The 17188-nt window shown below is 34.6% G+C and overlaps 1 protein-coding gene across 9 annotated transcripts in view; it reads right to left on the reverse strand.

Moving 5' to 3' along the window:
- Window positions 1-714: 714 nt before the first annotated feature.
- Window positions 715-17188, reverse strand: part of Hipk (Homeodomain interacting protein kinase) — a 71663-nt gene continuing 55189 nt past the window's right edge. For 8 of the 9 annotated variants that reach the window (XM_067265333.1, XM_067265329.1, XM_067265331.1 and 5 more), the window contains 16 exons: window positions 16992-17111; window positions 16815-16901; window positions 15269-15453; window positions 15039-15195; window positions 14738-14954; window positions 14568-14659; window positions 14404-14469; window positions 14152-14325; window positions 13752-13957; window positions 13455-13679; window positions 13204-13335; window positions 12971-13131; window positions 9382-9604; window positions 9133-9277; window positions 8144-8289; window positions 715-4759 (listed from right to left, as the gene is read on the reverse strand). In XM_067265333.1, the coding sequence (XP_067121434.1) occupies window positions 4333-4759; window positions 8144-8289; window positions 9133-9277; window positions 9382-9604; window positions 12971-13131; window positions 13204-13335; window positions 13455-13679; window positions 13752-13957; window positions 14152-14325; window positions 14404-14469; window positions 14568-14659; window positions 14738-14954; window positions 15039-15195; window positions 15269-15453; window positions 16815-16901; window positions 16992-17111 (2763 nt within the window). In that variant the 3' untranslated portion in view covers window positions 715-4332. The remainder of the gene's footprint in view (window positions 4760-8143; window positions 8290-9132; window positions 9278-9381; window positions 9605-12970; window positions 13132-13203; window positions 13336-13454; window positions 13680-13751; window positions 13958-14151; window positions 14326-14403; window positions 14470-14567; window positions 14660-14737; window positions 14955-15038; window positions 15196-15268; window positions 15454-16814; window positions 16902-16991; window positions 17112-17188) is intronic. The other variant, XM_067265325.1, reaches the window with a different exon arrangement.

Consider the following 17188-nt stretch of genomic DNA (forward strand, 5'->3'; position numbering starts at 1 on the left):
TTAAGCTTTAACCTATCAAAAATCGGTTCTAATCGTCCACGCGAGCAGTTTGACCTGACTACCAGAGGGCCTACGTGCAATTTAACTGAGGCCCTCTGGTGGTCGGAATAGTTAAGTTATATTTTTAATCTGCAGTAAAATTCGCATTTCAACTTTACACTTTATGTTCAGAGCCGATACGTTTTATAATACCAAAAAATAATTAGTGAAATTTTGTGATGGCAACACAGCTAAGTATAATGGAATTCACTATGCATCACCGACGCTTAGATTTGTCAATAGATGGCGTCGACAGCCAAGTACATTATTTTTACGATAGATGGCGCGTTTGTGTTATTTTACTGTATGCTGGGAAACGTCACCGAAATGTAATCTATCAATGTTTACTACAACTTTAAATCCAATTTCGGCCACTTTCGAAGCCATTTGGAATTATGAAAGCCAAAATAATGAACACTACAGTAATAAAGTTATTTTTACTACATTGGCATATGTCATCAGGATTGTGATTATTGTGGAAATTTATTTGAAACAGTGTAAAGTAGCTTCCAATTGGTGTCACAATGTAGAGTTAAGTATCTGACATTTGGTGTTGCTTAGTATTATAAGCATGGAGTTGTTCATCCGCTGTGTATCGCAACTTGTATTTTCAGTTTCGGTACGACTTGTTTCCCCAATGTGGAAGGGTGGACGTGATAAAGAACAAAACCAGACTACAATGCAAAAGCCACTTTTATTTTTGCCTTTTGTGTCACAGACAATGTTAACAAAGTGGCGATAAACAAAGCTGACCATATATATATATCTGCAAAGATATTCAGAAATACCCAAGCTCATTTTGAAAATTTTTTGTACCTCTCAGAGTTTGAGAGCTCTCCCATTCAAATGTAAAGCGACACACATACACGCACAGTATTATAATTAATCTACAATGTTTAATTATTCTTACCAACATTGACACGTCCCATTCTACCGTTAGAGTGAGAAAGATCAAAGAAATCGACACAGCACATGACGTACGCCATGTGTACACAGCTAGAACATCATTTTTTTAGTATAGAAAGAATTTAAATGCACCGGGCTGGTGCCAACTTTGACCGTTTGGACCCTGCGCATGTGATAAAACCACCCGTTTGGGTTGTAGGACGAAGACACTAAATGGGGAGAGGGGGCCAGAGAGAGATACTAAACGGAAGAGGTGGCACCATCCCGGAATCACAATACATATCTATCTACAGTGGTTTTTTTTAAATTTGATTTTCTTATCTACAGAATTGTACAGAAAACACGTTTTATCTACAAAAATGTGCAATTGTGTATAGGTAAGAATTATTCCCATAACTTCACCCATTCGGAGTAAATTTTGGTTGCACAAACAGGCACGACAGCATTCCGTTACGGGGTGAAAGGTGCGAATCCAACTAGGAGGGGGGAAAAGATGCACGTATGCCATACTTCGAAGGCACTCCCCTCCCGCTGAGAAAGGAATGTGTGCGGAGCGATCCGGCATGGGGTTCGAGCCTGCCGGTGCAATACCGCGTAATTTTTTGGATTTTACAACTGGTCTGCTAGTAAAAACACTGACATACACACTCGTACGGGCACACTCTCAACACACAGACGGAAGTCATCTCCCGTTTGGACAACTTGATAATGAGCAAAGAGACAATTTATACCGTAGACGGCTAATCGGAAACAGTCCTACTGGAGGTGGGGTTTTTCGGCACAGCAAAGGCATTAAGAAAGCACGACCCACCGGGTTTCTCTTGCAGGAAAGAGATACGACACCGAGGTGCAGTTTACGTTAGTGCAGTATAAATCCTACGCAGACATGTGTTTTAAACTAGTCGCCTACGGTAACAATCCGGTTGTACCGCCACAAACTAAGTTTTTGAAAAAAATGCATTGTTCCACATTAATGCACATATTTAACAACAGATATAAGATATAACACACAGGAACTCTACCCACATTTACATATATTTTTCTAGCGTCGTCGTCTCCCGTTCGATATGTTGAAATATCCGCCGGTCCGGTGGAGCCAGGGACACTAACGATATTTGATTAGCAATTTCGACCGCACGCACGTCGTGTCTCCACCACGAGAGAAAAAGTGACACGGTGGAACGTTAGGCAGCCCCTCCACCCGTAGATGCTGCAGGCCACAGAGGCCTCTTACTGTTCTCCTCCCTTCTTACAATCGAATTTCTGGATGGTGGCAATTGGCCGGCTCAATTGTTGGCCGAAGTCTATTAATCTGTAGTGATGGGTGATAAAACGTGGGGTGTGTGCACGAATACACTAACTCCCGTGTGTCGCGTCCAAGAGGACACAAAACTACTGCGTACATACGGCACACATACGTACAAAGGCACAAAGGGATATTCGCAGTCCTCGTGGGATGTCGGGGGGTGGCCGAGTCCCAAATGCTAGAGGCACGTCTTGCGGGACGAGGAAGCCACGCTCGCTTTCTAAGGGAGACGAATGTCGACAAAATGTTAAATAACATCAATAAACATCAAAACTTTGCATGCTATTCACACAAATATATTAAATCTAAAGAAATTGATAATCATAATTCTATAATTCGTACCTAAAACCAGATTATCCACAACAGTTTACATATTAACACTAGATAATGTGAGTCTATACATTTATATTGTCTGTGTGTTGCGAACTGAGAGTAAATATAATAATCTCGAGAGGCGATACAAGACACAAAATTCCATAAAAAACGTCCCTATTATTCTGGAGAACCCACTGACGTGCACAGAATTGGTAGAAAACACTTATCTAGAATTAAAATGGAGAATGGCCGATAACACTAATTGAGTTCCTCCAATTAATTGTGATTAATATAATAAATTGAATTAAACTTTGTCTCTTCTATCATTGTCCGAGGTTATAATGTTTACAATGGTTCTTCATCCTGTATATAAGATCTATATACATTTTGTGTGTATATATATATATATATTTAAATTTCATGTTAATGTTTAACAGGCACTTAAATTTCAGCCTGACATCTAAATATTAAGGCAACTAATTTTAAAATAAAGATAATAATAATATAATATAATAATAACTTATGTAAAAATCCCAGGCTGATAAAACAATTATGCAAAATTTCCAGCTGAACGACATAAGTATACACATACGAGCAATTCATCGTTTTATTTTTCAAATTTCCTTAAGGGAAAATATGGGATTTTAATCATATATGGGATGACTATGAATAAATTTTATATATATTTATATGTATATATAATATGGGTCGAATTAAAAACCCTATAAGCACTTAATATGTATTATGACAAAGCTCTGAATTAAAAAGGGGCAAACACCTGAGATGCTAAGTATTATGACTAAAATATAATTAGAATTTGTCTTCACTTTCTAAATTTGATGATAAACATGAAGGGACGATACACAAACACAAAATTTTTCCCAGTGTATGCAGGAAAGTTTGGGATTCATTTAGGTACCAAAATATCACTGCACGTTGACTCACTCACTACAAACAAACTAGATGACGTAGAGGTATATCGGTAATGAATTAACCAGGGTGCGAGCTAAAGTTGTCCTGTTTTGGACTAGGGGACACATGGCTCGCCGGAAAGACCCTGTTACCACGTTGAAACGAGGTGGAACCATCTAATAATAAATCCGTTTTTTGCTTTTAAAGTTCATATACCATCTACACATTATATCTCCCACCAATAATATATCTCACATTTACAAATATAATATAATATATATAATATATATATGTATATATATATGTATAGATATATACAATCAATGGAACTTTTCCCTAAATTACAAAAAAAAATGAACAAACATCCCGTTTAGTATTTTATGCATGAAGAAATGCTGGGTCGGTGCTTCCTTGGAAACAAAACCGATAAACTGAAATGTCTGATTAAAAAAACAAGAGTCATGACTTCGACCGGTCTGCGCTGAAGCTTCTCTTACCATTTTTTTTTTAACTCGGGCCTAGTAAAAGTCTTCTGGGAAGGAAAACTTCACGGCGATCTTTCTGGACGTAACCCAAGTCTGTCAACTTCTCCTTCTGGGCGAGGGTCCACGGTGGTGGAGCGGCCAAGTCTTCCGCCGGGCCGGAAATCCGAGACCAATTACTCTCTTGGACAGGATTAAATGGGGATGGGCGCAGAGCGCTCTCTCCTCACTGTCCGAAAGGGAGACAAAACACAAAAGGAGTAAAACCATCCATCGGAGGCACAAAAGAAAAGGTCTGAGAAAGAGCTTGGGTGTCGGAAGTCCGGACGAAATGGTGCATGCGGAAGAATGATGGCAATCTTGGGTCAACACCTACTCGCCGAACATTTGGTAGAGATGCTGGTATTGCGACTTGGGAGGACTCAGCGGATTAAGGCTGTATCCATAGGGCGGAGGTGCCTGAGCGGCAGCAGCAGCTGGAAAAGAAGCCAGAGGAACAGTGGAGTTGGGAAGGATGGCGGTGGCGGAGGCAGCACTTGCCGGCTGCAGGTGAGCAGGCAGCGGATGGGTAGCGGTGTGGGTGGCAGCGTAAGGCACGGTGGCACCCACGGTCGGTCGGTTGGTGGTGTGATGGTGGTGGGCGGGTGGAGGTGCTGGAAGCTGATTGGCTGCAAATGGAGCAGCATTTCCAGCCGATATCTGTCCCGGAGCCAGAACGTACTTTTGAGACTGGTTGGTCGGCAAATAGGTAGGTTGGGCCAAACTGGAGGCCACATACACTGCCGGACGACAATATTCCCTGCAATGTAAAAACACAAGATTAGTCAATTTAATTTTCTTGTAAACTGATTGTCCATGTTACTGCTATCATTAAAATTATCATATATTTTATACATAAAATTTGAAATGTTAAATCTATAATATAAAGCATCATACTTGTCTGAGACAGATTGTTTAAATAATACAGCACTAAAAAACTGCAAAATAATAATATTGACACAATTCAAACAATAACCTCTAAAATGCTTGTGTATTCACTAATGCAGACTGATTGATTTAAAATTTGATTTGCCTAACAACTTGCACACTCAACTAATGCTTTTTAATGTCTTATAATACTGGAAAGTATAAATAATAAATAATATCTTTAATCTTATCTTCTAAGTAATAGTCTGGTGCATACATGTTGGGCAATTGTGGCAATTCCAAACCCTCTTTAAAGAAGTTTGTGGCCTCAAATTTGTTGTAACACTAGAACAAAATATTCCATATACCTTGGAGCAGTGGTGATATTCGAAATATTTAACAAGGGGTTCGCTAGCAGAAAATTTTTCCCTGACAATCACCGACAAACGAAATGGAAGTTTTAGCTAGAAATAAATACAATACTTTTTCTTGCGATATATCTAATAATCAGTGGCATATTTGGAACGTAAAAAGCCCTGGGCGAAGACCAGGTAACAATAGTATATTACTGCTGTCGATCTTTTTTTTTAGGCAGAGAAATTTTTCACCCAGAGTGGCACTGCTGATAATAGACAGATGTCATCATCTCTCGAGATACATTACCCTTTTTCTTTCGCTGTCCATATCCCGACACGTGTTCCACCCCATCTTGTATTATCTCGCGCGCGTGAGATTGTGGGATCTCTCTTATGACTGGATCTAGTTTCAAGAACTCTCTTGAATCGATTGCGATTAAACCTCGTTTCGGTCGAGATTGAAATGGCCGAGAGAGATCGCACTAAGACGTAGTCCCAACCTTGCTCACAATCTAGATTGAAATGCTCGGTGCAAACGGGGTATAAAACCCTAGTTTAGTAGTATTACAGAGTATAATACATATATTTTAATATATTTAAAAAAAACAAACCCACTGAGAAATGTTCCATGTGTTTAACAAGGTTCAGAAAACTGAAAATTTTAACAATGGATTCGGGCAAACCTGTGTGAACCCGCTGAATATCACCACTGCCTTGGAGCATTACTACTTATGGGACAACATTAAAAATATTGTCTTTCAGAAGTAACCAACACTATGAGAAGACAAAAGCACAACATGCAAGTCACTTGGTAAAACAAAGATTATTTCTGACAAAAGATTCAAAGATGTTCAGAAAAAAGTGAGAATGTGCTTGACATCTCAAACTCTGTTCACATTTGCAATAATTTTTGTTCTATTGACTTAATTTCATAAAGAATAAACAAAATTTGATTTATTACAAAAAGCTCTATCCAATGATATCCAACTCAATCCATTTCTATGTGCAAATTCACAATTAGTCACAGCCGGCCATATTTACACTATGCCCCACTTGATAATGTCAACAATCAATTCTTTATACCAGGGGTGGGCAAGCAAGAGTTCAGTGGGAGCCAAAATGTAGGTTTTGTAAAATGCATGGGAGCCGCAGTTCTGTACTGTCGTGGCAGATAGTATGGTAAGGCACACAATTTTATTATATAATATAAATATAATATAAAACAAATATTGAATTTTTTAATAAACATATTTTCACAAAATTATAAAAATAATAATAAAATACAGAAATCGACACTTTCAGCGAGAGCCGCATGTAACTCAAAAAGAACCACATTTGCCCATGTCTGCTTTATACCGACTCTAGTCCAATATGCATTGTATGTATGTTGATTGTTAAATACAGTAATGTACAAGTGATTCTAAAATCAACATTTGACATAAATATATTACAGATATAATAAACATAGTATCTGTTCATGTAAACAACAATCTACCTTAACTGATTGGAATTATTTTTTCTACATTCCAAATTCAAAAAGTTTAGTGGCTCACTTTTACATCTGAATTTTATCACTGTAAGTTGACAATAGAACAGATTAAATTGGAATTAAAAAAATATTGGAGAAAATTATTTTAAGAGTTATTAATTAGAGATCAACAATGCAACTTATCTTGTTGTTTCATGTTCTCCCATAAATATTAATGTTTATATAAATGTAACAGCAAAATTTGCCAATGAACTATAATACAGGGTGATTCAAGTCACAGAAATTTTTTAAAATTAATAACTCACAAACTATTTACAGTAAAATGATGCAGTTTTCACAGAAATGCTTAGAAATAATTGGGATTTTTGTTATGTGTAATAAAAATTTTAGTACCAAAATAGTTACATTTCTTGCCATAGATGGCACTATAGGAAACTGAAAGCATTTGTAATTTGTTAAAATAAGAATAAAAAATTGAAATGTTCTTAGTGTAAGCTCTAGATACAACTGCAGAAATTATGTAATCTTATCATCAAGTGCCACCTATGGCAAAAAATGTAACTATTTTGGTACTAAAATTTCTGTTACACATAAAATATATTAACCTATCCCATGTTGAAATTTTTCTCTGTTGCATATCACTTTGCGTTGAATTTTCATCGATTTTAAACCTAACGAAAATTTTTATAATAATAATCGTGACTATCGTATCATTAAAAATTATTTCTTTATTTTATACAAACAAAATAAATATATTGAAAAATATAAAAATGAAAAAAATAATACTTTAAAAGTTAATCTAGTATCAAAAATTTTCGATTCAGCACAACACAGTCCGTCTGGAAAGCTTTTGGTTGATCGGCTTCTGGATAAATGACGCTCTACTGTAATTTTTAAAATTTCTGTGACTTTTGAATCATCCTGTATTTATTTCATATAAATTACGACTACAAAATATTAAAGGATGGCCAAAATATATATATATATATATATATATAAGAATTGGTCCACAATTCTGGGGACTGGGTTCAAGTTCATGCTGGCAATCTTGGCAATTCTACAAACAGTCTGCTAATCTGTAAACAGTCCATCTCAGACATGTTGGTGTCACCCCTCACCCATCTGGCCAAATTTGCAACAAATGTAAGAAAAAAGGTCTTATCCATGGAATAGGAAAAAAAATCATATTTTTTAAGCTTTAGATTAAATAAATATTCATTTGAATCACAATTTGTAAAACTCCAAACAATTTACTAAGTAAACACCATAAACAAGAGGAGTCCATCAACCTACTGACTTAAAATTACTGTACTAGAAGCAGATATTTAACAATAATCTAAACCTAAATGCAAAGAATTTGTTTCATTTAAGTTTTATTTATACAAGAAGTAAAATACCACATTATATATTGTAATAAACTATTTTTCTTTACCTGTACATATCTGGTTGACTCGTGGTAAGGTAAAGTGGTTGACCCACGTGCTGAATAGGTGATAACCGCACAGATTGATTACCTCTTCCCACTCCACTGACTGTAGTTGTTGTCAACTGACTTCCACCAGTTATGGCTAAAGTTTTCTGTTGAATAATTACAATACATATATAACAAATTCTGTTTTTCAATAGAGTGATTAAAGAAAAAATTTACTTGGAAGAAGTAAATTTAGCAATGCCGTGAGCCACTGCACTCGCTACTGTCCGTTTTACACCGGGAAGAACAATTAAATCTCACATTTACTAACTATATATGGACCCAACAGAGCATTTGAAACTATCCAAGGGTCCAAAGTAAATAAACGTTCAAGATTTTAACTGTTTCTTGTAACACTAGTAGGACAATAATGAGTGTGGCCAGCCCGTAGTATTATTAAATTACTTCCCCAAAAGTAAACTTTCTATTCAATCACCCAGTATATGACATATAACAAATATACTCAATTTTGTTCCTTATATAATATCTAAAGAGAATGGTAGCTTTACAAATGATCAGTTTCCATAAAAATAAAACCAAAAAATTTATCACATTTTATTGTTTAAAGGTAACTCCACACGTTTGGTATTTGCTGAATATTGAGCAAACATTTGGCCAATATGTAGTAGTATAGACAACTGACTTGCAACTTCATTCAACACACATTCCTTAATTGCATCTCCCACCCCTCATCAATATTTTGTTCTGAATCTAGGACAAACATTTGTAATTCCACAATAAATCAACGTTCGGCAAATAATCACACAAGTGTATGTATGTGCTCACAGAGTGATAAATGCTTCAGCAGATAATTTGTCAAAAGGCAATTATTTGGCAATCGACAAATACCGAATGCACAGAGTTGCTTTAATACAAAAACCAAAAATATGATTCAAGTGAGATTTTGAAAACAGGCTAGTAAGTATTGTTATTAAACATCAACTACATACTGGATGATGTGTTGCCAAAACTTGATTCTGTTCTTCTTGCTCTTCTGAATCAATAACTTCTTGTTTGGTAGGTACACTTGTATAATGTGACTGTGCCTGAGCTTTAACTAAAATTCTTTTCTTTTGGGAGGTATTAGCAGGTATACTGTAAAAAGAAATTATGTATATCTGAAAATCTGTACCAGAAAAATTTAGTTACTGAATATAAACTTTTTTATTACAAAAACTACTATAGCTTGCATTACTTACCTGTTGGTGACCACATCTTTCTGAGGCTCAGGTTTAATTACTTTTCCCATGACGCTAGCTGTAAAATTGGGAAGTGCTCTCACGGGACTGTAGTGACCTTCGGAATCAGAATCGGGTACCGTTACACAGCTGACCACGTGCTTCCTTGAAAAACCATTTATTCTATGACTTCCATTACCAGTAGTCGTGGACGTTGCTGTAGTAATAGTTACAGTTCCGTTTCCTGAAAGTCATTAAATTCGTTTAGCATTTGTTATAAACATTCACAAAATTTCAAAATTTAGCTATGAGTAATATCAGAATAAAATCTCATCAATAATATCAGGATTACGTCCCTTTAGAAGTTCATCATTTTTAAGACTAGTTTAATATTAATACCTGAAAGCTGCATTTAATATAGTATAGAAAATGATCCAATAGGTCAATTAACCAACATAGTTCATGAATTTTTTTTCATTTTTGACTCTGAAATTATTTAAATTCAAAACTACATTCAAATAATTAATTAATATATATCCAAAAAATGCACCTCTGTTGTGCTAAGCTGATCCAGTTTTAGCATTAAGCCATGGTTATTAGAATTCATCTCATTCAAAAAATGTATTTTTCCATCATTTTTCCATAAAATAAACTGGAACTTAATTTAAAAATAAAATATAAGAAAAAATTTAGTTGGATATGTGCCAAGCAAGTAAAGAAGGTTAAAAAGGAAAAGCCAGTCCCATATATATTACAGCACCAGATCTTTATTCCACTGGATATTAAAAGGATCCTAGAAAAAGGCCCCAATTATGCCCTAGACTGGCAAAACACCATAGTGGAAATTGAAAGAGGACTCAGAGGCATGGAGGAAGTAAACAAAGACTATTTTTGTTGGAAAACAGCCCTTAAGAGCATGAACCACAAAACAAGGCAAGCAGAGGTTAAACAAATTAAGTGCACAAAATGGTGGTTGGCCGACAACAAGTTAATATTAACACGAGCTGATAAAAGCAAGCATTTAGAAATAATGGATAAGCAACGTTACACCAAGACTCTAGAAGAATATATAGAAAAAATGGAATGTGAAAGGGTGGATCACGCTATACTTGATAGATTGGACAGGAAGGTCAAAAAATTAGAGAAATCACCCATCACAGCAATCTTTCCATTTCTCAAAAGAACCAGTGTAACAGGCCCAAGTATACCTAGACTCTTCAGATTCGCAAAAACACATAAGGCTAATAAACAAATCAGACCAGTGGTTGAAAAGTGTAAAGGACCAACGTATAAACTGAAAAAGAACCTACATAGATATCTGTCGGAGCGTATAGAAAATAACTAATATGTCACAAAGAACCCACTAAACGTGGTTAACAAGCTCCAGAATGTATCTTTAGTAGATGAAGAGATTGCTTCGGTCATGGACTTTGAAAATCTATATCCGTCAATAAAGCTAGATGCATGTTTTCAAGCCTTGATAGACACCTTCTGCATGTTAGACCCTACCAAGGGTAACAACCTATCCTGAAGATATGAAACTACTGGCTGACTTGATATGTTACCATTCAGTTTTCATTTTTGATGGCAAGATTTATAAACAATGGAAAGGTGTGCCCATGGGCAGCCTGATGTCCAGGTTACTCTGGTTATACGTAGGTTGGAGCAGACAATTATTAGAACCTTTAAGGATGAAATTATTTTGTACAAACGATACATAGATGACGTATTTATTTTATGGAAAAATGATGGAAAAATACAACATTTTTTGAATGAGATGAATTCTAATAACCAAGGTTTAATTTAATATATATGTTGAACAAAATCGTACTCAGCAAAACATTAAAAAAATATTAACTAACACCCTATTTGTAGGGAGTTTAATAAAAACAAAACGAACGTTTTTGGTCTATTCAATAGACCATCATCAGGCTAGAACATACAAAAATGGAATACATTATAAATGGAACATCACGTATAAAATTCAAAAATACCAAAAAACTAATTAGAATAAAAATTAAAATGTAAATAGTACATAAGTGTAAAAATAAAATAACATACTACATTGACTAAACATTAATACAATCTACCAAAACCAAATAGTAGTTACTATTATATTATATATATATATTATATATATATTTTTTTTTTTTAATTATTATTCATAATTTTTATTATATATATATATATATTTAATTTTTTTTAATATATATATTTTTTTTATATAATATTTTTTTTAATTTAAGTTGCTTGATTCTGTACAGTTATTAGCTTTTATGTACTTTTGGTATAGAATATAGAGTTTTATAAAAAAAAATTCTGTTTATGGGTGAATTCTCAATAGTGAGAAACTTAGCCAAAATGAGAAATTTCTTAATTTCTTAAAATTGTTGTGTTCTTTTCGTAATTATCTAATTTCTTTAATTTGTCATTTTAAAAGAATCCCATTCATTTGTCTTGATTGCATTGGTCATTATTATTGTCCACTTTTGTCTGTCCTTTCGGCTCGTTTTCTCAATGTTGTAATCCACAGCGCTTCTTCTGATGCAAATTTTGTTCAATAATCGTTGGTAATGATAACATGCATCACTTATAATCACTTAATGTCACTCGTTTCTTGGAAACTTCAAACCTGATAACTCTGTTATATGTATGAGTAATTAAAAGCATTTGCAAAACATTAAAATAGATGAAAGCAATCACTAATAAAAGTATAAAACTTATTTTTCTTATTATATGTAGATATTGCCAAGAATTCCATCCATTAATATTCCTTACAGGTATCATTAGGAACTGTACCCATGTCTTGGTCTGGATTCACAAATGATACAAGACAAAAAATTGAACTCTGGAAACTAATTACATTATAAACAGACACTGCTGGTAATAGTTGTTAGTTTTATTGAAAAGTAATTAATGACACCTACCAAGTAACAATGACTAAAATATTGTATGTATGAATATTAAACAAGGTTCACACTGTCATACAGAAAAATGAAATAAATAATAATCAAAGCTTAATGTTGTTTGCTTCACACACAAACTGAGTTAGAATGTGATTTATTGGAAAGATTTTGACCACCACTTGTGAAAAGTCTAATTGAACAACAAACTTTGACAAGAGTCAAGATATTTTCCAAACTTCTAATGAACTGGTCATATGGTCACCAAAAGGGAATGAACTAGCAGTTTGAACATGAACCTAGCTTTAGATCAGAAATCTTCTCAGATGATCTGTGCATAATTTTGATATCAAAAGATGATGATAATAAATTTGAATTATGATGATCATATTAAAATTAATTATATCAACGCTTCAGTTTTTCAGAGTTTGTGTTATCTGAATTCAGATCTAGTCACATCTGTTAATAACATAAGAATGTGACAATTGCAAAAGCACAATAGTAGAAAATGTTGGACTTTTTGATATTTTCAAGATCATTCCATCTTAATCTTTACACTATTGAAATTAGTATTTTTTTTGTACATATTTCTGAATTAATAATAAATATCTTTCTAACATTTTATAGAATATTTAGAATAAGATCACCTTGTCAATGAAATTAAACACATGCTCAAAATCAAAAATTATCAGCACACAAATTCTTACCTTTCTGAGATGTCGAATGTACCACATATGTTCCTCCGTCACCATCTGGAGTGAGAGGAAGAACGCTTGCGCATGTTGTTGCTGTAGTTCCATTTTTTGTATGACTGGATGTTTTGTCATTTTTCTTGTTTATACACGAAGTGCATCCTTTACCTTTACAGCTGAAAATGATATACTTTTAATTAAAATATTACAAAATTAATTTTAAAAATTTCCTATTGTAATTTTAATACCATAGTGTTTCACTTTCTTCTTCAGAGTCCGAACTGATGGTTATGACGCTGATAGCAGGACTAGGTGTATCACAGATGACAATTGTTCGTCGCTGCTGTTCATGATCTGGAGTTAACACAACCGTCTTTGTTCTATGAAAACAAAATTTAATTTAATCAAGCATTTAGCACATACTCAAGATATATTTCAAACTATTTATTAATTATTTTAATAAAAAACATTAATATGTTCTCTTATCCATATAAATTACCTAGAGTGTTTAGTTATCTGAGGATGCCATCGCATATTAGATCCTGATAATGGGCTGCCTGCACACATTAACAGGCTACTTGGATTTACTACAGAATTTTGGCTTTGAGTTGTCGAAGTGACAATGTTCTGAGAGGGAATATCCCATTTTGGTGGCGTGTTTTCCTTCACTCGTTTCTTAACCGGTGACAAATGAATACTGTTACTTTCCTTCTCCTTTTGTGATCTGAACATTAAATACAATCGATTAAGTTTGTACAAATCAATGTTTTCGGTAGCAATTGCTTTTCTCACTAACCTCATCCTAGTCTGTCTTTTAGACGACAAACCCATCTGCTGCTGACGATGTTGTTGACCACTTGGCGGAACGGCACAGTGAGCAGGATTGGCGGCTACAACACTCCAAGGTTGTTGCAAACCCGGAGCAAGTGATGTCGACTGTTGAGAAAGCAGTGGATTTAGTTGGTTACTACGATCATAAACTGCAGCAGTATCATGTAATTCCTAGGTTAAAAATTTTCATATTGATAACTTTATTTGCTAATTAACATTTAAAGGCATTAATATCCGTCAAAAATTATTTCGAATATTTTACCAATAAATTATCCACATAAACAATTCACAGCACTAGCAATTAAATACAATTTTTGTGAAAGCTCTGTTTTGTAAGTACAAAATAACAGATTAATAACACTCACCACTGGAATAACTGCAGGCTGATCCGGAAGCAGAGCTCTCTCCAAAACCAAAGGTCTACTCCACGGTTCTGAATCAGGCAAGATTGGCTGTTGAATGGCTCTTTGGGTAGGTATCTGTTGCCAAGATGGAAGAAACATTTGTCTGTTTGGTGGCCAACTAGACTGAACAGCATTCTGTTATAATATAAATAACAAACCATCACATATTTACCTTTAATTTTTAATAAATTAATTTTAAGTTATGTTACTTACAGTTAATAGCATTTGCCTTCCATTCTGTTCAACAACAGACACTGGAACATACTGTTGTGTCCCAACCTACAATAGAGTATAAATTCAAATTTTAACACCATTGCATTGTGTCTTTTAAAATCATAATGCAAAATAACAACATCATAATTGCCGTAGATTATCACCTGAGTTAATAAAGATGATTGAATTTGGAGTGCCTGAGGTTGTGCAGCTTGTGCCACAACAGGTACGACATGTTTTGCAGGAGAATTCAGTCCTAAAACCAAAACTCCCAATTAATAATCTGATCAGACAGATTTTGTAATTTGTTTCAACTTAAAAAATTAAATCAAACCTTGATATGGTGGGCAAAGAATCGAAGATACACACATAGATTGAGCTACGTGTTGGAATGGATCCGTAGCTCTCGCTACGGCTGCCGTATACTGATTTCCAGCAACGGCATGAACCCCATTAACCCTGGCCTGAGATTGCTGCTGAGGCAAATTTACTCTCTGTGGAGCAGCAACTTGATGAGCAGTCTGATAAAAACTAGTTGGCTGTAACTGATACTGTAAACAGAAAAAAAAAATTGCAATTTCACTTAAAAACTTTTGCCATGATTTACCTATATATTAACCAAGTGTTAAACATACCTGATTTGGCAGATTTCCTAGCTGATTGTTGAAGGTGAGAGCAACATTTCCAGACGAAGAAGTAAAATTACTGACAAGAGACATTTGGTTACCATTATGATCATAATTATGTCTACTACGTCTACACACTTCCATCATCTGTACAGATGCTTTAACACTAAAAAAAATTTAAAAAGTTATTATAAACCTAAAATCCATTTTATTATTAGAAATATTTCAAATCAGCTTACTTGTTACAATGAGCATACTCCACTAGATGACTAAGTGTGACAAAGTTATGATTTAAAGCTTCTCCCGGAGTTATTCTTCGTTCTTGGTCCAAAGTTAACATACGTTTCAATAAATCTATAAATTCTCTTCTGTCGGCCTTTTCGGCCAAAAGTTCCCCTCCTTCAAGGTCCGTAGGGACATTAACCTATATAGAATTTTAAAATATTAATAATAACCATCACTCTAAATGGGCAGATCCAGGAATTTCATTTAGGGGGGTGTGCTTTGTGTGAATATCAATTATTTTTAGTATCAGGACAAGAAAATAGCAAATATTACACAAAGAATTTTAAGCTTATTTATTTTGATAAATTTTTAAACTATAATTCAAATGTACAATACAGAATAAAAATTAAAATTTGTGCTATTTTTAGTGTCAGATCTGACAACACTAACTATTTTGTTTTCACATCACAGTTGCTTTGTTCAATTTTGACAAAGTTTGTTAGCAAACACACACCATTTTATCAGAAAAACCATGCCACAAAAAAGCAAAATGTCTTTTTCAATTACATATAAAGCAGCAACTTCTTTATGTCTTTTGTTGATACTTTCATTCAAACATCAAAGCAATAACTTGTCACCATTTTAAATCAGCAGTTAGATTATGTGCAAGCTATGCATTGGTAAACTAATGGTCGATTGCAGTCTACATTATCAGTGATGAAGTTAGCCAGGCTAATACCCCGTTCGCACCGAGCATTTCAATCTAGATTGTGACCAAGGTCAGCGACTATGCCTTGGTGCGAACACCCTCGACCGTTTCAATCTCGACTGAAACGACGTTCAATCGCGATTGACTGGAGAGAGTTCTTGAAACTAGATCCAGTCATAAGAGAGATCCCACAATCCCACGCGCGTGAGAAAATACAACATGGCTACAGAACACGTGTCGGGCTATCGGCAAAGAAATAAAAAAGATGTTTGGAGAGACGATGACATCTGTCTATTATTAGATATATGGCAAGAAAAAGTATTTATTTCTAATCAAAACTTCCATTTTGTGTGTTGGTGTTTGTGACTTACCGAGTAGTTATGCCAGTTTTATCATCGCTTACAATAGCCGGGTTATTCTCAAGCGAATTACCTGTGCGAACGGCACGACGTTTGAATAGCGACAGTCACAATCCAGATTGTAGGTAAATCGAGATCGAAGTTAGTCGAGGATTGTGTGCGAACGTAGTATAACAGTCAGCCCACGTTTGCACACCTTTAGGCAATAAGACAAGAGTCATTAAGAATAAGTCACAATTATTCAGAGAATTTGCAAGTTTAGGGTGATACCTGCTGAAAAACTTATAAGCCAGTTTGCAATGCACTATGAGATTAAAACTGGTGTTTGCAAATTTAGATTTGTAGTTGTACTATGGAAAACTCTTTTCTACTTATAATTTTGATTTTAGAGAGTGATAAGCACCGACCGCACCCCCTGAATCTGCCCCTGCTCTATAATGACAAAAATTTTAAACACAAATTTAATCACTTTAAATTACAACTGATTTTTACCTGTGCCATATCATCTAAGCAATTAAAAATATACTTTCTGGCTTCCTTTGATTTAATATTTGTTTCTCCCTCATGTTCTTCTGGTGTCTGAAAATAAAATTTTATTTATATTTCATTAAAATGAATTTGTTTCCAACTACCAAAATTCCAAATTGGAAATGTAATTTTCAATTTTACCTTTAATCTCCAAAATGGATAATTGCTATCGGTTTCTCGATAGAAAAATCTGGTTGTCTTAGTGGCCGCATTCAGCATGTGTTCCGCCGGCAAACCCTGTGTCTGACTTATGTAACGAATCTATAAAACAGAAGCAACATTAGTGATAGTAACATTTAGGTTGCAATTGTCTGTTTAAAAACTCCGAATGTTCTTAC

This window comes from Centruroides vittatus, unplaced genomic scaffold, assembly GCF_030686945.1.
Source record: "Centruroides vittatus isolate TY-2023 unplaced genomic scaffold, ASM3068694v2 contig_221, whole genome shotgun sequence".
Lineage (NCBI taxonomy): Eukaryota > Metazoa > Arthropoda > Arachnida > Scorpiones > Buthidae > Centruroides > Centruroides vittatus.